At 44.7% G+C, this 16,587-nt stretch overlaps 1 protein-coding gene across 1 annotated transcript in view; it reads right to left on the reverse strand.

The window, feature by feature from the left end:
* LOC148511924 (inter-alpha-trypsin inhibitor heavy chain H3-like) overlaps window positions 1-16,587 on the reverse strand; it is a 163,334-nt gene that overhangs the window by 66,552 nt on the left and 80,195 nt on the right. The window contains exons 9-10 of the mRNA XM_088482479.1: window positions 14,423-14,591; window positions 10,313-10,438 (exon numbers count right to left, since the gene is read on the reverse strand). Coding sequence (XP_088338605.1) covers window positions 10,313-10,438; window positions 14,423-14,591 — 295 coding nt within the window. The remainder of the gene's footprint in view (window positions 1-10,312; window positions 10,439-14,422; window positions 14,592-16,587) is intronic.

A 16,587-nucleotide genomic window follows, 5' to 3' on the forward strand; every position in this document is an offset into this window, starting at 1 on the left:
CTCGTCGCAAGCCCGATGGTCGCGATGGTCTTGACCATCGCGACCATCATCATGGACGCTCGCATAAGCTGTGGGTGGTAACCCACAGCTATGCGAGCATCCAAAAGGCCGCTCCAAATTTAAATAGGACGGCCCTGATTCAGAGCGAGCGCTCTGGTCAGAGCGTCCGGCTCTGAATCAGGGCCTTAGTGTCTTGTCAATAAATTATGGTTATATGTTAATGCTGACCTCATTTCATATTATTCACCTCAAGCAATTGGAATAGAAATTGGTTATTTTATTTTATTTATCTATTTTAAACCACAAGGTTTTTTGACATAATTAATATTTTTCATGGTTGATGTGTGAGCAGGATTGCGCTGGGAATAATTTTCTTGTTTCATTTCATTTGAGCCTTACTGATGCCAAAGAACTGATAAACTGAAAACTGAACTTATAACTCATTTGGGTGTCACAATGTCTGTCCAAGTCCAATGAGTACCTCACTGGGGATACCAAGTAGAAAAACCCCCCGCTCTCAAATGCATGACCTAATCCTAAAGCCAGATACTTATTGTGGAAAGGGTCATTATGGACAGATATCTATGGCCCCTACCTGCAGGTCTGCACAAGTCGGTGAGCCAAAGGGACCCAAAGACAATAGACCAAGTAAAGGGCAGAGAAGTATGTAGTGCAGAGGAACAGTTGTGTGTACCCCAATGACCCCTAGTCATGCTACAGGAAAATCCTGATAGGACTGTTCTAAAGAAGGACAGTGCTGGACAGTGTAATGAACTTTAATACTGTAGGCTTGGAACCTGGAGACTGGCCAGCTGTGCCAGGAAGGTTTTCACCTTGTAAAAGATTTGATAAAAGTATTGTCAAATGTTTAAGAAGTGGTGACCTTGGCCATACAGGAGAGGACTATGTCAGCTTGGAATAATTTGACCTTCTAAATAAAGTTTTACATTAAAGACTTTTGTATTTTGTGAAGCAGATAAGTGATATAGGGGCCTATTCATCAACACTAAAATAAAGTTTTTAAGGACATTCTCCTTAAATAACGTTATGTTAGTATTCATGAAGCCACTTAGCACAGGATATAACACTGACATCTCCTTGCTAAGTCCCCCTGCGTTAATTTCCACACTCCCCATACAATAGTATGGGGATATGGAAATTATGGTAATCATCAAATTCCAAAAATTATGTATTTTCGGAATTTGATGGAGGTACTATCCGCCACTGTGAGGTGGCGAATAGCAGGACAGACTTACCTGCTTCCAGCTGTGCAGGTCCCCCGGCGTCTCCCTCAGGCACTCTGATGCGTCCTCTGGCTCCATCTGCTATGCTGACATTGTGTTCCACCAGCAGAACACAGTAAAGTTTAGAAATTATTATTTTTTTCTAAACTGCACTGTGGGCTGCTGGGAGACCACATGACAGACCAGCAGGACAGAGCCGGAGGCTGCTGCGCGGACAGGTAAGAGCGGGACGGGGGGAGGTGAGCGGAGGGGGATGGGGGTTTGGGGGGGCGCACACAAACTTACCGCAGCTGTAAGTAGTGCTGCGCATGTGCTGGGTTTACGATTGTGACAGCACATGCGCAGCACGGATTCCAGCTGCGGTAAGTTAGAGCAGGCAGGGAAAACTATCTATTTCCTGAAAAGCTGTCATTGCAAAAATAACAGCTCTTCGGAATAGACAGTTATAGGGAGTAGGAATGATGAATTCCTCCGGTAATTAGGTAGAACTCCATGCGAGTTGTAAACCTAATTACCTCCCTCGATATTTTAGGTATGATGAATAGGCCCCATAATCTGTTGAAGAGAAACTGTTGAATGAACAAGTTGTTGAAAAGTTACAGAGTGAATCAGCCTCTTTAAAATGATCATTTAGACAAGAGGAAGAAAAAGAGTTGGAAATTAAAGCTCTTAAAGAGACATACCTCAAATTTGCAGTTATATCTAAACTCCGTGAGGAGACTGAAGTATTGAAAGACTTTATGCTGAAAAAAGAGAACAAAGATGCTTCTTGCAGAGAAAGTATATACATAGTTAAACATAGGTAAATTGCACCTACAATGTGTGGTACTTCAGTAAGAAGTGAGAAAAGTTAAAAGAAAGTGTAAAGGGATGCCAGAGTGACACAGTGCGCACAAAAGAAAAAATGGTGCATTTAGCTCTGGTGTTGAAAGAAAAAGACTTTTTAAATGTGTCCACACAAGCAAAACTTGCAGAGTGTGAATTAGAGAAAGTTCTTCTAACTGAGAAGCTCCATGCATGGGACAGGGATACAAAAGACATGGCGATTGTTTGTCTTCAAGCATGTTTTGAGGAGTAGACGTTCCAGTCCAACTTGACTACTTCCAGAACAGCTTCAGCGTGTCTTATGAGAAATATATTTCTACAGGAAATTCTACATGAAACAACAGAGCAAAGTGCAGGTCTGGAGAAAGAACTTTACCATGTACATGCTGTGATTGGGGCATTGCAATAAGAGAACTTGAACCTTGAAAAATGTCTTTCAAGTGCACAGAAACAGTTGCAAAATTTCCAGGTGAAAATGAGTGCCAGAGAACAAGTGCTTGAGTGTTAAAAACAGTTGCAGAATCTGAAATAGCTGAACAAAAGTTGGAAGTTGTTTACATTGTAGATATAGAGATCAATCTTCTGCAGACTAAGAATAAGTTGGAAAGCGCAATGTTGAAAATTTGTGCAGGAATGAGTCAAACAGGCTGGAAACAGAACCAGTAACATGTCTAGTGCTCTGTGTGGTATTAATTCAGCTCTGGATAATTGCAATTTGGGCATCCATTTATGAAGCAAACATTTCTATAAAGCCAGTCATATTGCATCATGACCGAAAAAGAGATTGCAGAATATGTGTTTTCCATTGGTAGAAATGTTCTGCATAGAGGCTTGCACTTTTGAAATATGTTAAACCTATAAACTTCTAATTTTTTACTAGATGGTTTCTATCCATGAAAAACATAATGAGCTGATACATATAGAAATCCAAATATAAGTACAGCACATGCAAGATTAGTGGGCAGCTCAAGCACTCACAGCCCAGAAGGCTAGAGAGTGGCACTGTGCTGTGACCAGAAAACTAGGGATACACACAGGGCCGGATTAAGACTTGTGGGGGCCCTGGGGCAACTAAGTTGTGGGGGCCCCACCAATAAAATTGTTATGGCCTCATGCAGCGACTACTATTCCCCTTACCTTGCCTCTGGACTATGGCAAGGTGGCAGCATACTACATCATATACGTGACACTGCTGGAAACAGTCTCCCGACAGCATAGCGGACATGATTTCTTGTGCTGACGAGCATTATGCTCTCAGCTGTCTGACCTGGCATCTGGGTCTACCCAGAAAATAGCCCGTAAGTTGATCACCTTCCTACAGTACACAGCACCTCTCCATCCATTCCCACCCCCCCATCCCCTCCACAGTGCGCATCACCCAGCGTACCCCCTTCCCCAAGTACGAAGCAGCACACACCCCCACAGAACCCAGCGGACCCCGTCCCCAGCAGTGACTGACCGCCACTCAACCCCTCCCTCCCCAGTACACACCATCCAGCGTCCCCACCCAAGAGAGGTTGCTGCCACAGCCAGGCTTGTTTTTGTGGACTGATGCTGATGTAGCTGCCAGTACAGCTCAGTTTCCCTTGAGGGGAGGCAGCCATAAGGGAATCAGCATCAGTCCGCGCAAACAATATGGCTCCGCTTCCAGATCTCCTTTGCGTTTGGTCTGCTGGACTGCGCATGCGCACAGTTCACACCTGATAATATCAACTTTATTCGGCAGCGCTGTTTAAAGAGAGAAACAGCGCTGCTGAGTTTTTAACACTAGCGCTCGCCAGCGAGCGAGTGAATGAAGGATTCTGGATTTAAAAAAAAAATTGTGGCAAGCAGTAGTACTAAATATCTTTACTGTAAAAGTTAGTAAATACTGCCATAGAGAGAGAGGTGAGAGAGGGAGGATGGGACATGGAGAGAGACAGAGAGAGAGGGAAGGAGAGAGGGGAAGGGAGGGAGAGAGAGACAGAGAGAGGGAGGGGGGAAAGAGAAGGAGGGAGGAGGGGACAGAGGGAGACATGGAAAGAGATAGAGGGAAAGAGGGAGGAAGGGGGAGGGAGAGGAGGAGGGAGGAAGTCAGAAGAGGGAGGAGGGAACGGGGAGAGCGAGAGAAGGTGAAGAAGTGGCATGGGTAGAGAGAGGTAGGAATGGACAGACAGCACGCACACAGACAGAGTTGTACCTGTTGCAACTTGCAGAAGCTTCATCGGCTTTCTGATGGGGGCGGGCACTTCCAGACTTTAGGCCCCGCCCCCTATCCATATACCCGCGAATCACGGTATTATACCAGCGAGGGGGCGGGGCTTCCATAGTCCGTCACGTGAGGTCCAAATCAATACATTAGTGATGAGAGGGTGGCTGCTGCAGCGTGTTATGTGAGAAATGCTGCCGGGAGCTCAGCCAGACAGGAAGAATCCAGAGTGGCCAGGTTCATGCAAATATTTGCAAGAGTGTGGGGGCCCCCAAGGTGTGGGGGCCCCTGGATGACCGTCCCGTCCGCCCTGCCTATAATACGGCCCTGGATACACACAGTGAATACGGAAAGTATTCACAGTGCTTCACTTTTTCCACATTTTAAAGCCTTATTCCAAAATGGAACAAATTAATTTTTGTCCTCAACATTCTACACACAATACCCCATAATGGCAATGTGTAAAAAGCAAATTTATATATATATATATATATATAAAAAAAAACAAAAAACGAAGAAATCACATGTACATAAGTATTCACAGCCTTTGCTCAATACTTTGTTGATGCACCTTTGGCAGCAATTACAGCCTCAAGTCTTTTTGAATATGATGCCACAAGCTTGGCACACCTATCTTTGGGCAGTTTCTCCCATTCCTCTTTTCAGTACCTCTCATCAGGTTGGATGGGAAGCGTCGGTGCATAGGCATTTTCAGATCTCTCCAGAGATGTTCAATCAGATTCAAGTCTGGGCTCTGGCTGGGCCACTCAAGGACATTTACAGGGCAGTGTTCACAAATACATGCTATAGTGCATAATTTACCCACTATCGGGCACTGGGGACTCACTTTTTTAAAGTACCTGGGTCCCCGGGGACGCGCTGTGCTGTGGCCAATCTCTGACAGCTTGCTGCAACACAGCGCGTCCCCCTGATGATAGACATAACGCTGTCTGTTAGAGCAGCCAATGAGAGTCAGATAGACTCTCATTGGCTGCTGCTGTGGAAAGCCGTGCTGGGATCAAGTGTCTGATCCCAGCATCGGCACAGTGTCCGTGCCCGGCACTGGGACAATGTTTGTTCCCAGCACTGGGTAAGCCACCGCGGCGGGTACCTGGTGAAGGGACCGCCTGGTCCCTTCTACCAGTGTCGGCGGGAGAGGATTGGATCCGGGCACGAGCTGAGCGGAGCTCGCTGCCTGGAAGCCAAGTAGCGGCGGCGGTGGTTTGGCACTGGTGGTCCAGCAGCCAATAGGAGGCAGACGTGATGAGCCAATCGTGGCTCGTCGTGTCATAGCCCCGCCCACTCACGGCATCTTGAATAGACGCTGCTGAGCGGCAAGAAGATGGCGCGATCAAGAAGGAAGAGGCGGCGCCGCTGGCCAGGACGGGCCAGCGCCAGAAGACTGAAGCTGAGGACCGGAGAGGACTGCGGGGGTGGAAAGTAAAAGAGCTATCGAAGCTCCCCCCGCAGCCTCTTCCACTGTGCGGGTAGGCGGCCTTGGGCCATCGTTATTTACCCCTCCCTAGACCACCAGGGTTGTCGGGCACTAGGTCCGTGGCATAAATGCAGGCGATAGGCCTCTAGGTATATAGGCGGGCACAAGGCCCGGGCTACATAGGGGGCATTAGGCCCAACTGAAGGTATCTGCCCCCCCAAATAGGTGTGTGACCTGGCCATTAGGCCAAGGTCACTATAGGGCAAATAGGTGGGTCCCCAGGTCACTCCTATTTGAGGGGCAGCTACTTCCAATGCATAGGGGGTCTGAGAGGCATATGGGGGACTCCTGGGGGCACTGCAGAGGGGACCTACTTCTGGGGGCACTGCAGAGGGGGGCTACTACTGGGAGCACTGCAGAGGGGGGCTACTACTGAAGGCACTGCATAGGGGGACTACTACTGGTGCAATGCATAGGGGGACTACTACTGGGGGCACTGCATAGGGGGACTACTACTGGGGGCAATGCATAGGGGGACTAAAGGGCATTAATGTGCGGCATCGTTTGTAAGAGGTATTACTGCATGGCATAATGTGTAAAGGATGGGCATTGCTGTGTGGCATAATGTGTAAAGGCTGGGCATTAATGTGTGGCATAATGTGTAAAGGCTGGGCATTGCTGTGTGGCATAATGTGTAAAGGCTGGGCATTGCTGTGTGGCATAATGTGTAAAGACCGGGCATTAATGATATGTGGCATAATGTGTGAAGTCTGGGCATTACTGTGTGGCATAATGTGTAAAGGGCATTAATGTGCGGCATAATGTGTAAAGACCGGGCATTTATCCTTTGATAAATATGCCTATTACCTAAAGCGTTATTCATAGGCTATCCATACTATCGCTTTAAAACGGGACTCGTGAATTAATTACAAATGTTCTGTGACTGGCTGACTTAATGCCTGGATTTCACCTGGTTTTAATGAGCCACAGAACCTGTGTAATCCATGAGTGTCCCAGTTTAAAGTGATGATATGGTAAACCTACTTATTCACTATGTTTTTTGTGAACAGACAAGTCATATTACCTGAAAGATCGTGGAGGCATTAAAACATGCATTTAAGGGGCTTGTGGGGATATCTGATGCTGTTGGGGGTATCAGATGGGCATTTTAGGGGGATGTGGGGAGGTCTGAGAGGCATATGGGAGCTCTAAAGCATAAATGATGATGGGACCCAGAAATGGTCAGGCAGGACCCCATTATTTAAAGTGGTGGGTCCCTGGAACCCACAAATTTAGTCACTCACCGCGATCATTGACAGAGTTGTCCTGAACCACTCCTTTGATATGTTGGCTGTGTGCTTAGGGTCGTTGTCCTGCTGAAAGATGAACCGTCACCCCAGTCTGAGGTCAAGAGCGCTCTGGAACAGGTTTTCATCCAGGATGTCTCTGTACATTGATGCATTCGTCTTTCCCTCTATCCTGACTAGTCTCCCAGTTCCTGCTGCTGAAAAACATTCCCACAGCATGATGCTGCCATCACCATGCTTCACTGTAGGGATGGTATTGGCCTGGTGATGAGCGGTACCTGGTTTCCTCCAAACATAAGGCCTGGCATTCACGCCAAAGAGTTCAATCTTTGTCTCATCAGACCAGAGAATTTTGTTTCTCATGGTCTGAGAGTCCTTCAGGTGCATTTTGGCAAACTCCAGACGGGCTGCCATGTGCTTTTTACTAAGGAGTGGCTTCCGTCTGACCACTCTACCATACAGGCCTGATTGGTGGATTGCTGCAGAGATGGTTGTCCTTCTGGAAGGTTCTCCTCTCTCCGCAGAGGAATGCTGTAGCTCTGACAGAGAGACCATCGGGTTCTTGGTCACCTCCCTGTATAGGGCCCTTCTCCCTGATCGATCAGTTTAGACGGTCGGCCAACTCTAGGAAGAGTCCTGGTGGTTCTGAACTTCTTTCATTTACTGATGATGGAGGCCACTGTGCTCATTGAGACCTTCAAAGCATCAGATATTTTTCTGTACCCTTCCCCAGATTTGTGCGTTGAGACAATCCTGTCTCGAGGTCTACAGACAATTCCTTGGACTTCATGCTTGGCTTGTGCTCTGACATGCACTGTCAAGTGTGGGACCTTATATAGACAGATATATGCCTTTCAAAATCATGTCCAATCAACTGAATTTACCACTCCAATTAAGCTGTAGGAACACCTCAAGGATGATCAGTGGAAACGGGATGCACCTGAGCTCAACCCCAAAACAACTTTTTACACGTTGTCATTATGGGGTATTCTGTGTAGAATTTTGAGGACAAAAATTAATTTATTCCATATTGGAATAAGGCTGTATCATAACAAAATGTGGAAAAAGTGAAGCGCTGTGAATATTTTCCGAATGCACTGTATGGGGTAAATTTACTAAGATCTGTGTTGGTCCCGATTTGCATTTTCTGGTGATAATATCACTTTTTTGCAAATCGTGAATTTACTATCATTAAAGTCGGCTGATTTCTTCATTTTTTGAGCTTGAAATCGGGTGGTTTAATGCCGCAAATTCGGCCTTCTTGAACAATAGAAATTATATCACCATCGGCTCAAATCGGTAGTACTTTTCACTTTTTTAATACAAATTGGGAATTTACCATTATTCATTTTGCTAAAGTCGTCCATTTAACACTAAAATCGGGGACTCAATAGAAGTTTTCAATGCAAAACCTCCTGAGCTGCGAGTTGCCATCAAACATACACAAATCAGTTTGATTTGTGTATGTTTCTGAATGGCAAGTGTGTTCTAAGGGTTAATTAAAAAAAAAAAAATGTTGTGAGGTCCCCAAAAGACCCCTACGCAATTTTTTCCCCCTATAATTAAAAACAGGACTGGTCTTGCAGCCTGGTGCTGGTACTTAATTTATGGTGGAACCCTACAAGTTTTGTTCCTCGTAATTTAGGTACCAGGACAGGCTGGCAAGTCCGGGGCTGGTTTTGGGGGGGACCTCACGTCAATTTTTTAATAAAAAAATTAACCCTAAAAAAAAAAACAACAAAGAGTCTGCACATATTTCTCTGATATGTGCAGCCTGCTTGATCGGGAGAGAAATTCGGTCGTTTTAAATCGGGACTTCAAAACGGACAGGATCGACCAAATACACCATCAATCAAAACGATCTTGTCAAAACTGGGAGCTTGGTAAATTCTCGATTTTTTAAGTGAAAAATCCGGCCATTTTTGATCGATCCTATCAGAGTTGAAAAGCGGGAAAAATCGGGACCAAATTGAATCTTAGTAAATTTACCCCTATGTGTCTGCACTCAGAGCCTAGCTTGCAGTAAGATGAGTGACATTACAGATAGCACAAAGAGCACAGCAATGGTGGCCAGGCTCTATAGACTCCTATTTGCCCTGGTAGACAGTATGGTCAGTACAAAAACATCTGTTTTTGGGGGATACCCACAAAAAGAAAGTTTCACCATCAAAATTCTTGAAATAATTATGGGTCTGATTCTTATTTGCATGCACACGTCGTTATCAGTTGAGCATTTTTTTCTTCTGTGCATGCAAGTTGCAATGGTGCGACCAATGGTGTGTTTAAAGACAAACCATTAGGTATTTCAGTGTCTACAGATGGCGACAGTGGGCATCTCAGTCTTTGCACTTTGCATAAAGACGAAGATGTACCACCGACAAAAGACGCTGCCCTTTCTCTCCAGTGCTTTGTGCTGAACATACTCTTGCTGCGGATTGCTACTCACCATGGCAATCGGTGAATTAGTAAACTTCCTGAGCAATAAGTGGTGGTGCAGAGCCATAAACAGCAAGTTTAAAATGTATTCTTTTTCTTATTCTTTGTGACAGGACACCTAGAGCCTGATTCAGACGCTATTTGCGCTCGCTCGTCAAGAAAATAGGGGTGGCTATTCAAATGAACCGTTCGCTGTTTGCGGTCTGTTCTCACCTCTAGGTCTGAACGAGCGTACAAAACTTGCGGTCGTTTTTTGGGAAACTACGCCCCCTGGCCGCTCGCATCCTACGTCATGTCCGCTATTTATTAGATTAATCGAGTACATCGACCAGGGTATGAACTGCTCACTATTCTTGGGGTTGGTTTTTGCTACCACAATTTTGCAAGCAGTTCTGGCTATAAAATAACCCAGTGACGTGGTCAATGAACCTGCTGTATTAATTATGCACACCCATAAAACGCCCGTTTTGACCTTTAAGCACGCCTGCGTTTGGATCTCCACTCCCCATTTTCAAGCACCTTCCCCTGTTACCACCCACAAACGCCTCATTCTGTCAATCAAAATAGCAGGCATTCGCAATTTAGCGAACAAACGATTTTCGGCCGCACTGACTGGTTCGCGCATGCGTATTATGATCCGTACGCATGCGCAGTTGGGCAAACATCGCTCGGAGCGAACGAGCAGCCACTTGCGTCTGGCTCTGAATCAGGCCCCTAGTTAGAAGTATTTTTGGAAGTTATGTTTTAGAAATAGGTTATAATGTTATTTGCCGTCCATTTAATTAAGATACACGTATTCATAAAGCTATGAAGAATTAGTGAAAATAAAGTTTAGAGATGCACTAAACCAGAAGGAACATTACAGTATTTTACATACCTTGGTTGGCTTCACCATCAGTCAGCAGGATGATCATGGAAACACTTCTCTCGGGAACCTCTTTAGATGCATGTGCTTTATCCAATAGCTGGACAGCCACCAGTAGAGGATCATTAATGTTTGTTACTAGAATAAAACAATATGTTTCAATAATTACCTACAAAAACTGGTTATTTCATACTCTTTGTATAGGTTCACTATAAGCAGTAAGTGGTCTATTATTAAATAAAGCTGGTTTAGCTGAGAATTTAAGAACATGTACATAAAATAAATAATGGAGGGATATATAGGATTATACATTCCAAACTAAAACTTTAGTCCCATACAAAATAAGAATGAATAATATTAATTGTGGTGTTGCAAAGCAGTGCCGCACGCCACACAGGGGGACGCTGTGCATCCCTCAGCTAGGGGCAGATCCAGAGGGGAGGGGTGTGAGTAGTGCTCCAGTCCCATCAAGTGCAGGCAGAAGAGGCTGCTGCTGAGCTCAGTGGCAGTAGCCTCCCTGGACCCACCACAGCCCTGCACACAGCAGCGTTTGCTGATCTGGTGAGAGAGGCTGCTGCCACTGACAGGTAAGAGAAAGCGGAGGAAGGGGGGCAAACCCTGGCCCCTCCAAAAAGTCAGGGCAATTAGTACCCGCTCCCCCATATAGGGAAAGTGGGTGTAGCAACAGTTGCACAGTCCGTCGCACACGATTTCAGGCGGGGAGTCTTTTGGCGAGCGTTACCATATGTTCGCATATAAATTGCAAGCGTGATGACAACTGTGAATGCAATAGCGTAAAACTCTGCATCAGGCCCTATGTATGTATGTTATTTTACAATACAATTTAATTATCACGGGCTAATATGCAATAAAATAAAAAAATAATTGTATCATATGACAACAGAAAATAAGGATACAAAACATTAAACTGTACAATGCAAACAAATAATTTCTTAAAAACTTATCAAAGCAGAAAAAAAATATTGTTGGTTATCAGATCGTGTCCATATAATTAGCATTCATATAATCGGTGGTCTACTATATGTGATCATTAAACAATATTTTTATTTAAAGTACCCTAAGTGGTAAATTTACTAAGAATTGTGTTAGTCCGAGTTTTGCCGATTACAAACATGATTAGCCTCTCTGAAACTCGGGTGATTTTAGACTTTTTAAACACTCAAATTTATCATGTTTAGCTGAGATCATGTTTTCCGATGGTGTATGTGATCGTGTTTATCGGCCGAGTTTTCAGTGTCTGGCTGCAGCCAAACACTCCGGAACAAGCATAGTGAGATATGTGCATGCTGCTTGTTTATCCTATAAGTTTAATAAAGGGTTACATTTAAAAAAATTATTACGTAGGGCCCCCCAAAAAAGCATAACCAGCCCCGGGCTATTCAGCCAGTCCTGGCTCCTTTAAATATGGGGGGGAAAACGTGTAGGGTTCCACCAGATTTTAGGAACCAGCACTGGGCTGCTGAGCCAGTCCTGGTTTTAAAAATAGGGGGCTCAAATCCGGCCAGGGTGTAATGCCACAGCATTCTACAATTAGTGGCCGCTGATTGGCTGGTGGCTCCAGCTGCTGACAGAAGCCATGAGGGGTCTCCTTTCATTAGCCGGGTAGTGATGCATGTGGTTACAGAACATCTGGTAGCAGGGACATATCTGTGAGTGAGTTAGGTATGTAATAAAATTTTACTTACTACGGTGTGTGTGTCCTGTGGTTTTTTTTTTTTCATAATTTTTTATTGATGAGTTGATCAATAAATAGTACAAATTGCATCTTTGCCCTGAGGTTTTTGAACTATTGTTTTCACAGTGGGAGTACGAGTGCTGGACATCTGCTGGCAATTGTAGTTCCGCAAGTGCCAAAGGGCAGGCACACTGGCACCTGTAATTCCCCTGTAAAAATAAGAGTAACATTATAATTATCCCCATTATTACCCCTGCACTGACCGCCCAGGGGTGCAGGGAAGAGCCCCAGGCTTCAGCTTAAGCCTGGGGTTCTCGGGAGAGGGGGGGACCCCTTTATTGGGGGATCTCCACCTCCCCTAAGATTCCCGGCTTGGGTTAACCGGCTTGGGTTGATAATGCTTTGGCTGGGGAGTCCCGGTGAAAGGGTCCCCTGGCTGTGGCGTTACACCTCAGCTGAATTTGAGCCCTGTGCTGGTTTTAAAAATAGGGGGAACCCTACGCAATTTCCCCCCCCCCTATTTTTTAAACCAGGACTGGCTTAGCCCTAGTGCTGGTTCCTAAAATATGGGGGAACCCTACATGTTTTTTTCCCCATATTTTTAGGAACCAGGACTGGCTGAGTAGCCCGGGAATGGTTATGCTTTTTTGGGGAGGGACCCTATAATTTTCTTCTCAACATTAAACATTTACACAATTATTGCAGGCAGAAACAAATCACACTGATCTGTGTATGTTTCTGCAAAACACAGGGCTCAGGGGGTGGTCTATTTGAAAGTTGTATTTAGGTCAGATTTTGCTACAATTACACCTGTGATTCTAATCACGATTCTTGGTAAATTCCAGAGTTATATATTTTTCATTGAAAGTACTTTTGAGTTTGGCAGATGGTGTATTTAATCGCATTTGCAATCTCACCTGAGTTTTTCAGTGTTAATAGAGAAATCTCTCCCGAGTTTGTCTTTAGTAAATTTGCGAGTTGAAAAAATAGGCAACACACACCAAAGACTGCAATGTTGACCAAACACGAATCTTAGTAAATTTACCCCTAAGTATGAATATATAATTTTTCTAGCATTTATATAAATCCTGTATAGTGAAAATTTGGTTTTACAGTAATTTTCAAACATTAATTGAAAAGAATGTATCTCTTGTTGATATAGGCGCCTGTTTGAACTTTTGTGAGTCCGTGTAAATATGAGCACATTGCAGTTGTGCCTTTATAAATGTGCAACAGTAGTATAACTTTAAAAAAAAAATTGTGTATTGTATTTAATTTATTTTATCTTGTTCATGCCATGTAGCCTAGGATACACATACAGTAGTGTATTACACAGTCTATGTAGGACAACATGCTGTCACATTTGCTCTGTCTGTAAAGTGATAGAGTCACTTGTTTAGTCTGTAGTTTACCACTGCAATAGTTATAGAGCTACAAATTCAGCTACAAAGCTCATGTACCATGATTCACATAATGTGTAATTATAATAAGACACCAGAAGAATACGTATGATAGTATTATATTTTTTAATTAGGAAAGTGGTGTGTAGTAACCAGTACACTGGTAAACACATATAAATAACTATTGAGATATAAATTTGTCATTTTTTATTTATTTCGTAGTAGTATTTAAGCAGCTTGGTATATGAATAAGGTATTTATCAAAGCTTCTACATAGATAAAGTGGAGATATATAAAGTACCAACCAATCAGCTCCTAACTGTCACTATTTTAAAATGGCAGCTTAATAAATCCTTTCCATAGAGTACATCAGTAATTTACTATATATATTTATGAAGGGTCCCAGTCCATGAACTCTGAATGGTTAGCTTCACTGGTGGTGCTGATCAGGGGCGCCGAGAGGGGGGGGGAGCGGGTACAGTTTATCCGGGCCCGGGCTTCCAGAGAGGCCCGGCGGGGGCCCGGGTCTGGCGCCGCCCCCCCCCTCACTTCCTCCCTCCCTCCCTCTGCAGCAGCCCAGCGCTGCAGCGGGAGATTGCTTGCGGCTGCTAAGTAGCAGCCACAGCATTCTCCTATGCCTGAAGGGGGGAGCGATCACACTGATCGCGCCCCCCACTGGCTTTGCGCCGGGCTGAGGTGCTCGCGGCACTGCAAAACTCTTTTTTTTTTAAAGGGGGCGTGGCCATACCTTCTGAAATTAGGCCACGCCCCCTCTTTACCGGGGCCCCGCGTGGCTCTCTATGCCCCTGGTGCTGATCAAACCCTTTAACTATGGGCCCCATCCACTGCATTCCCACGGTGGGCCCTTCATGCCCCAGCCTGATACTGGTGACATGCCATGCCCCCTGATCATTCCCCCTGTCAAGAAATTTGAAAACAAAAATGTGGTAACCCTACACCTGTCTTGTAATAATCTACAGGGATTTTCCAGAAGACAATTACATTTTAACAAATAAAGTTACTTACAACCGCGAGCAAAAAGGGAGTGGATATACTCTTTGGCCTTTTCAATGTTCTCTGGAGTCGCTTGCATTAAGGAATCTTTCCACACATTAATGCGATCATCAAAGTCTACGAAATTAATGTAATCATGCGTCGAAGTGTCCTCCAGAATTTTAATCAGGGATTGTTGTGTCTAAAAATATATAAATATGTTAAGTATATTTCTCGTTATCTATATTTAAAGATTCATTAGAAAGTGTGTATAAACTTCAACCTCATAGTTTACTTTTTACCCTATTGATCAGCAGATTATTAGATAGATTGCCAAACTCTCTGATAAATACGTTTCTGTTCCAACTTCCCTAAAGATACATATTTAGTATATCACAGAGGGAATCGGTATGTAATGTCACAGGATCAAATACCGACAGCTGCAGGTAAGTACCCTAACCCTCCCCAATCCCCCCTAACCCTCACTTAGGGGTGCCTATCCCTAACCTCCCCCTTTTAGTGCCTAAACCTAACCCCCCTCCCCGCACCCTAGCCCAACCCCCCCTAGTGGTGCCTAAGCCTCCCTTCCCTAACCCTCCAAGGGAGTGCTTAACCCTAAGTGTCCCCCGGGGTCCCTAAACCTAACCCTCCCCCCTGATGTTAGATGCTAAAACACCTGGCATACCTTCGTTCGGTATGCCGGGTGTCAGAATTCCGTAGTGGTGCTAATGATAGGGGTCGGGATTTTGATGCCTATCTTTAGTCCCATGTCGGAATGTAAGTGTCGGGGTATCGGCAGGCGGGATAGCGCCAAAGCTTTTCATAGATTCATGTCTAATTGAAACACCTATCATACTGGTAAAATATAATCCCTCAATTTCCTGACCTATTGTAAGGGGTGTGCACCGGCCACTTTTTGTGTTTTGGTTTTGGATCTGGATCTTTCTTCGTGTTTTGGATCTGGATTGGTTTTGCCAAAACCACCCTTCGGGGTTTTGTGTTTTGGATCTGTATTTTTTTGGGAAAAAAGCATAAAAACAGCTAAAATCACAGAGCTTGTTTTTTTTTTTGTTCCTACGCTATTATTAACTTCAAAAACATTAATTTCCACTCATTTACAGTCTATTCTGAACACCTCACAATATTGTTTTTAGGCCACAAGGTTGCACCCAGGTAGCTGGATGCCTATTCTAAGTGACACAAGTGGGCGGCACAAACACGTGGCCCATCCAGGAGTGACACTGCAGTGGCAGACAGGATAGCAGTTTGAAAAACTAGGCCCCAAAGAGTACATAATGCCAAAAAAAAGATGTACAAGGAATTATCCTTGGGTCCTCCTACCCACCCTTATGTTGTATAAACAGAACATGCACACTTTAACAAACCAATCATTTCAGCACCAGGGTCTGCCACATGACTGTGGCTGAAATGATAGGTTCGTTTGGGCCCCACAAAACAAGCTGGCAATTAATGTGTCCCTGCACAAACTGGCTCTACGGAGGCAAGATGTCGTCCTCATCCTCATCCACCGATTCCTCATCCTCATCCTCACAGAGAATTAATTTGTCCCCGCTAGAATCCACCACCACAGGTACCTCTGTACTTTCTGGAGGCTGGTCTTCCTGGAAGAATTGATAATTCATTTTGACGAACATCATCTTCTCCATATTTTGCAGAAGCAAGCTCCTATGCCTTTTGCTGACAAGGTTCCCGGCTGCACTAAAAATTCTTTCGGAGTACACACTGGAGGGGGGGGCAACTTAGGTAAAATAGAGCCAGTTTGTACAGGGGCCTCCAAATTGCCTCTTTTTCCTGCCAGTACAGGTACAGACTGTCTAACATGCCTACTTGGATGCTGTCACCGATGTAATCCTCCACCATTCTGTCAATGGTAACAGTATCATATGCAGTGACCGTAGACATGTCAGATATTGTTGGCAGGTCCTTCAGTCTGGACTAGATGTCCAAACTTGGTCCTGCATCAATGCCAGCGGGTTGGTTAGGATATCTAAGTTGTTTCCTGGCAGCCCCAGTTGCGGGAAAAAATGAAGAAGGAGCTTTTGACGTGTCACATTCCGCTTCAGCTCACAGTGTTTTAACCAGCAGGTCTTTGCACTTCTGCAGGCTTGTGTCCGCCGGAAACAGAGACACCATGTAGGCTTTAAACTTAGGATTGAGCATGGTGGCCAAAATGCAGT

Source organism: Taudactylus pleione, unplaced genomic scaffold (genome assembly GCF_031769625.1).
Source record: "Taudactylus pleione unplaced genomic scaffold, aTauple2 ptg000289l, whole genome shotgun sequence".
Lineage (NCBI taxonomy): Eukaryota > Metazoa > Chordata > Amphibia > Anura > Myobatrachidae > Taudactylus > Taudactylus pleione.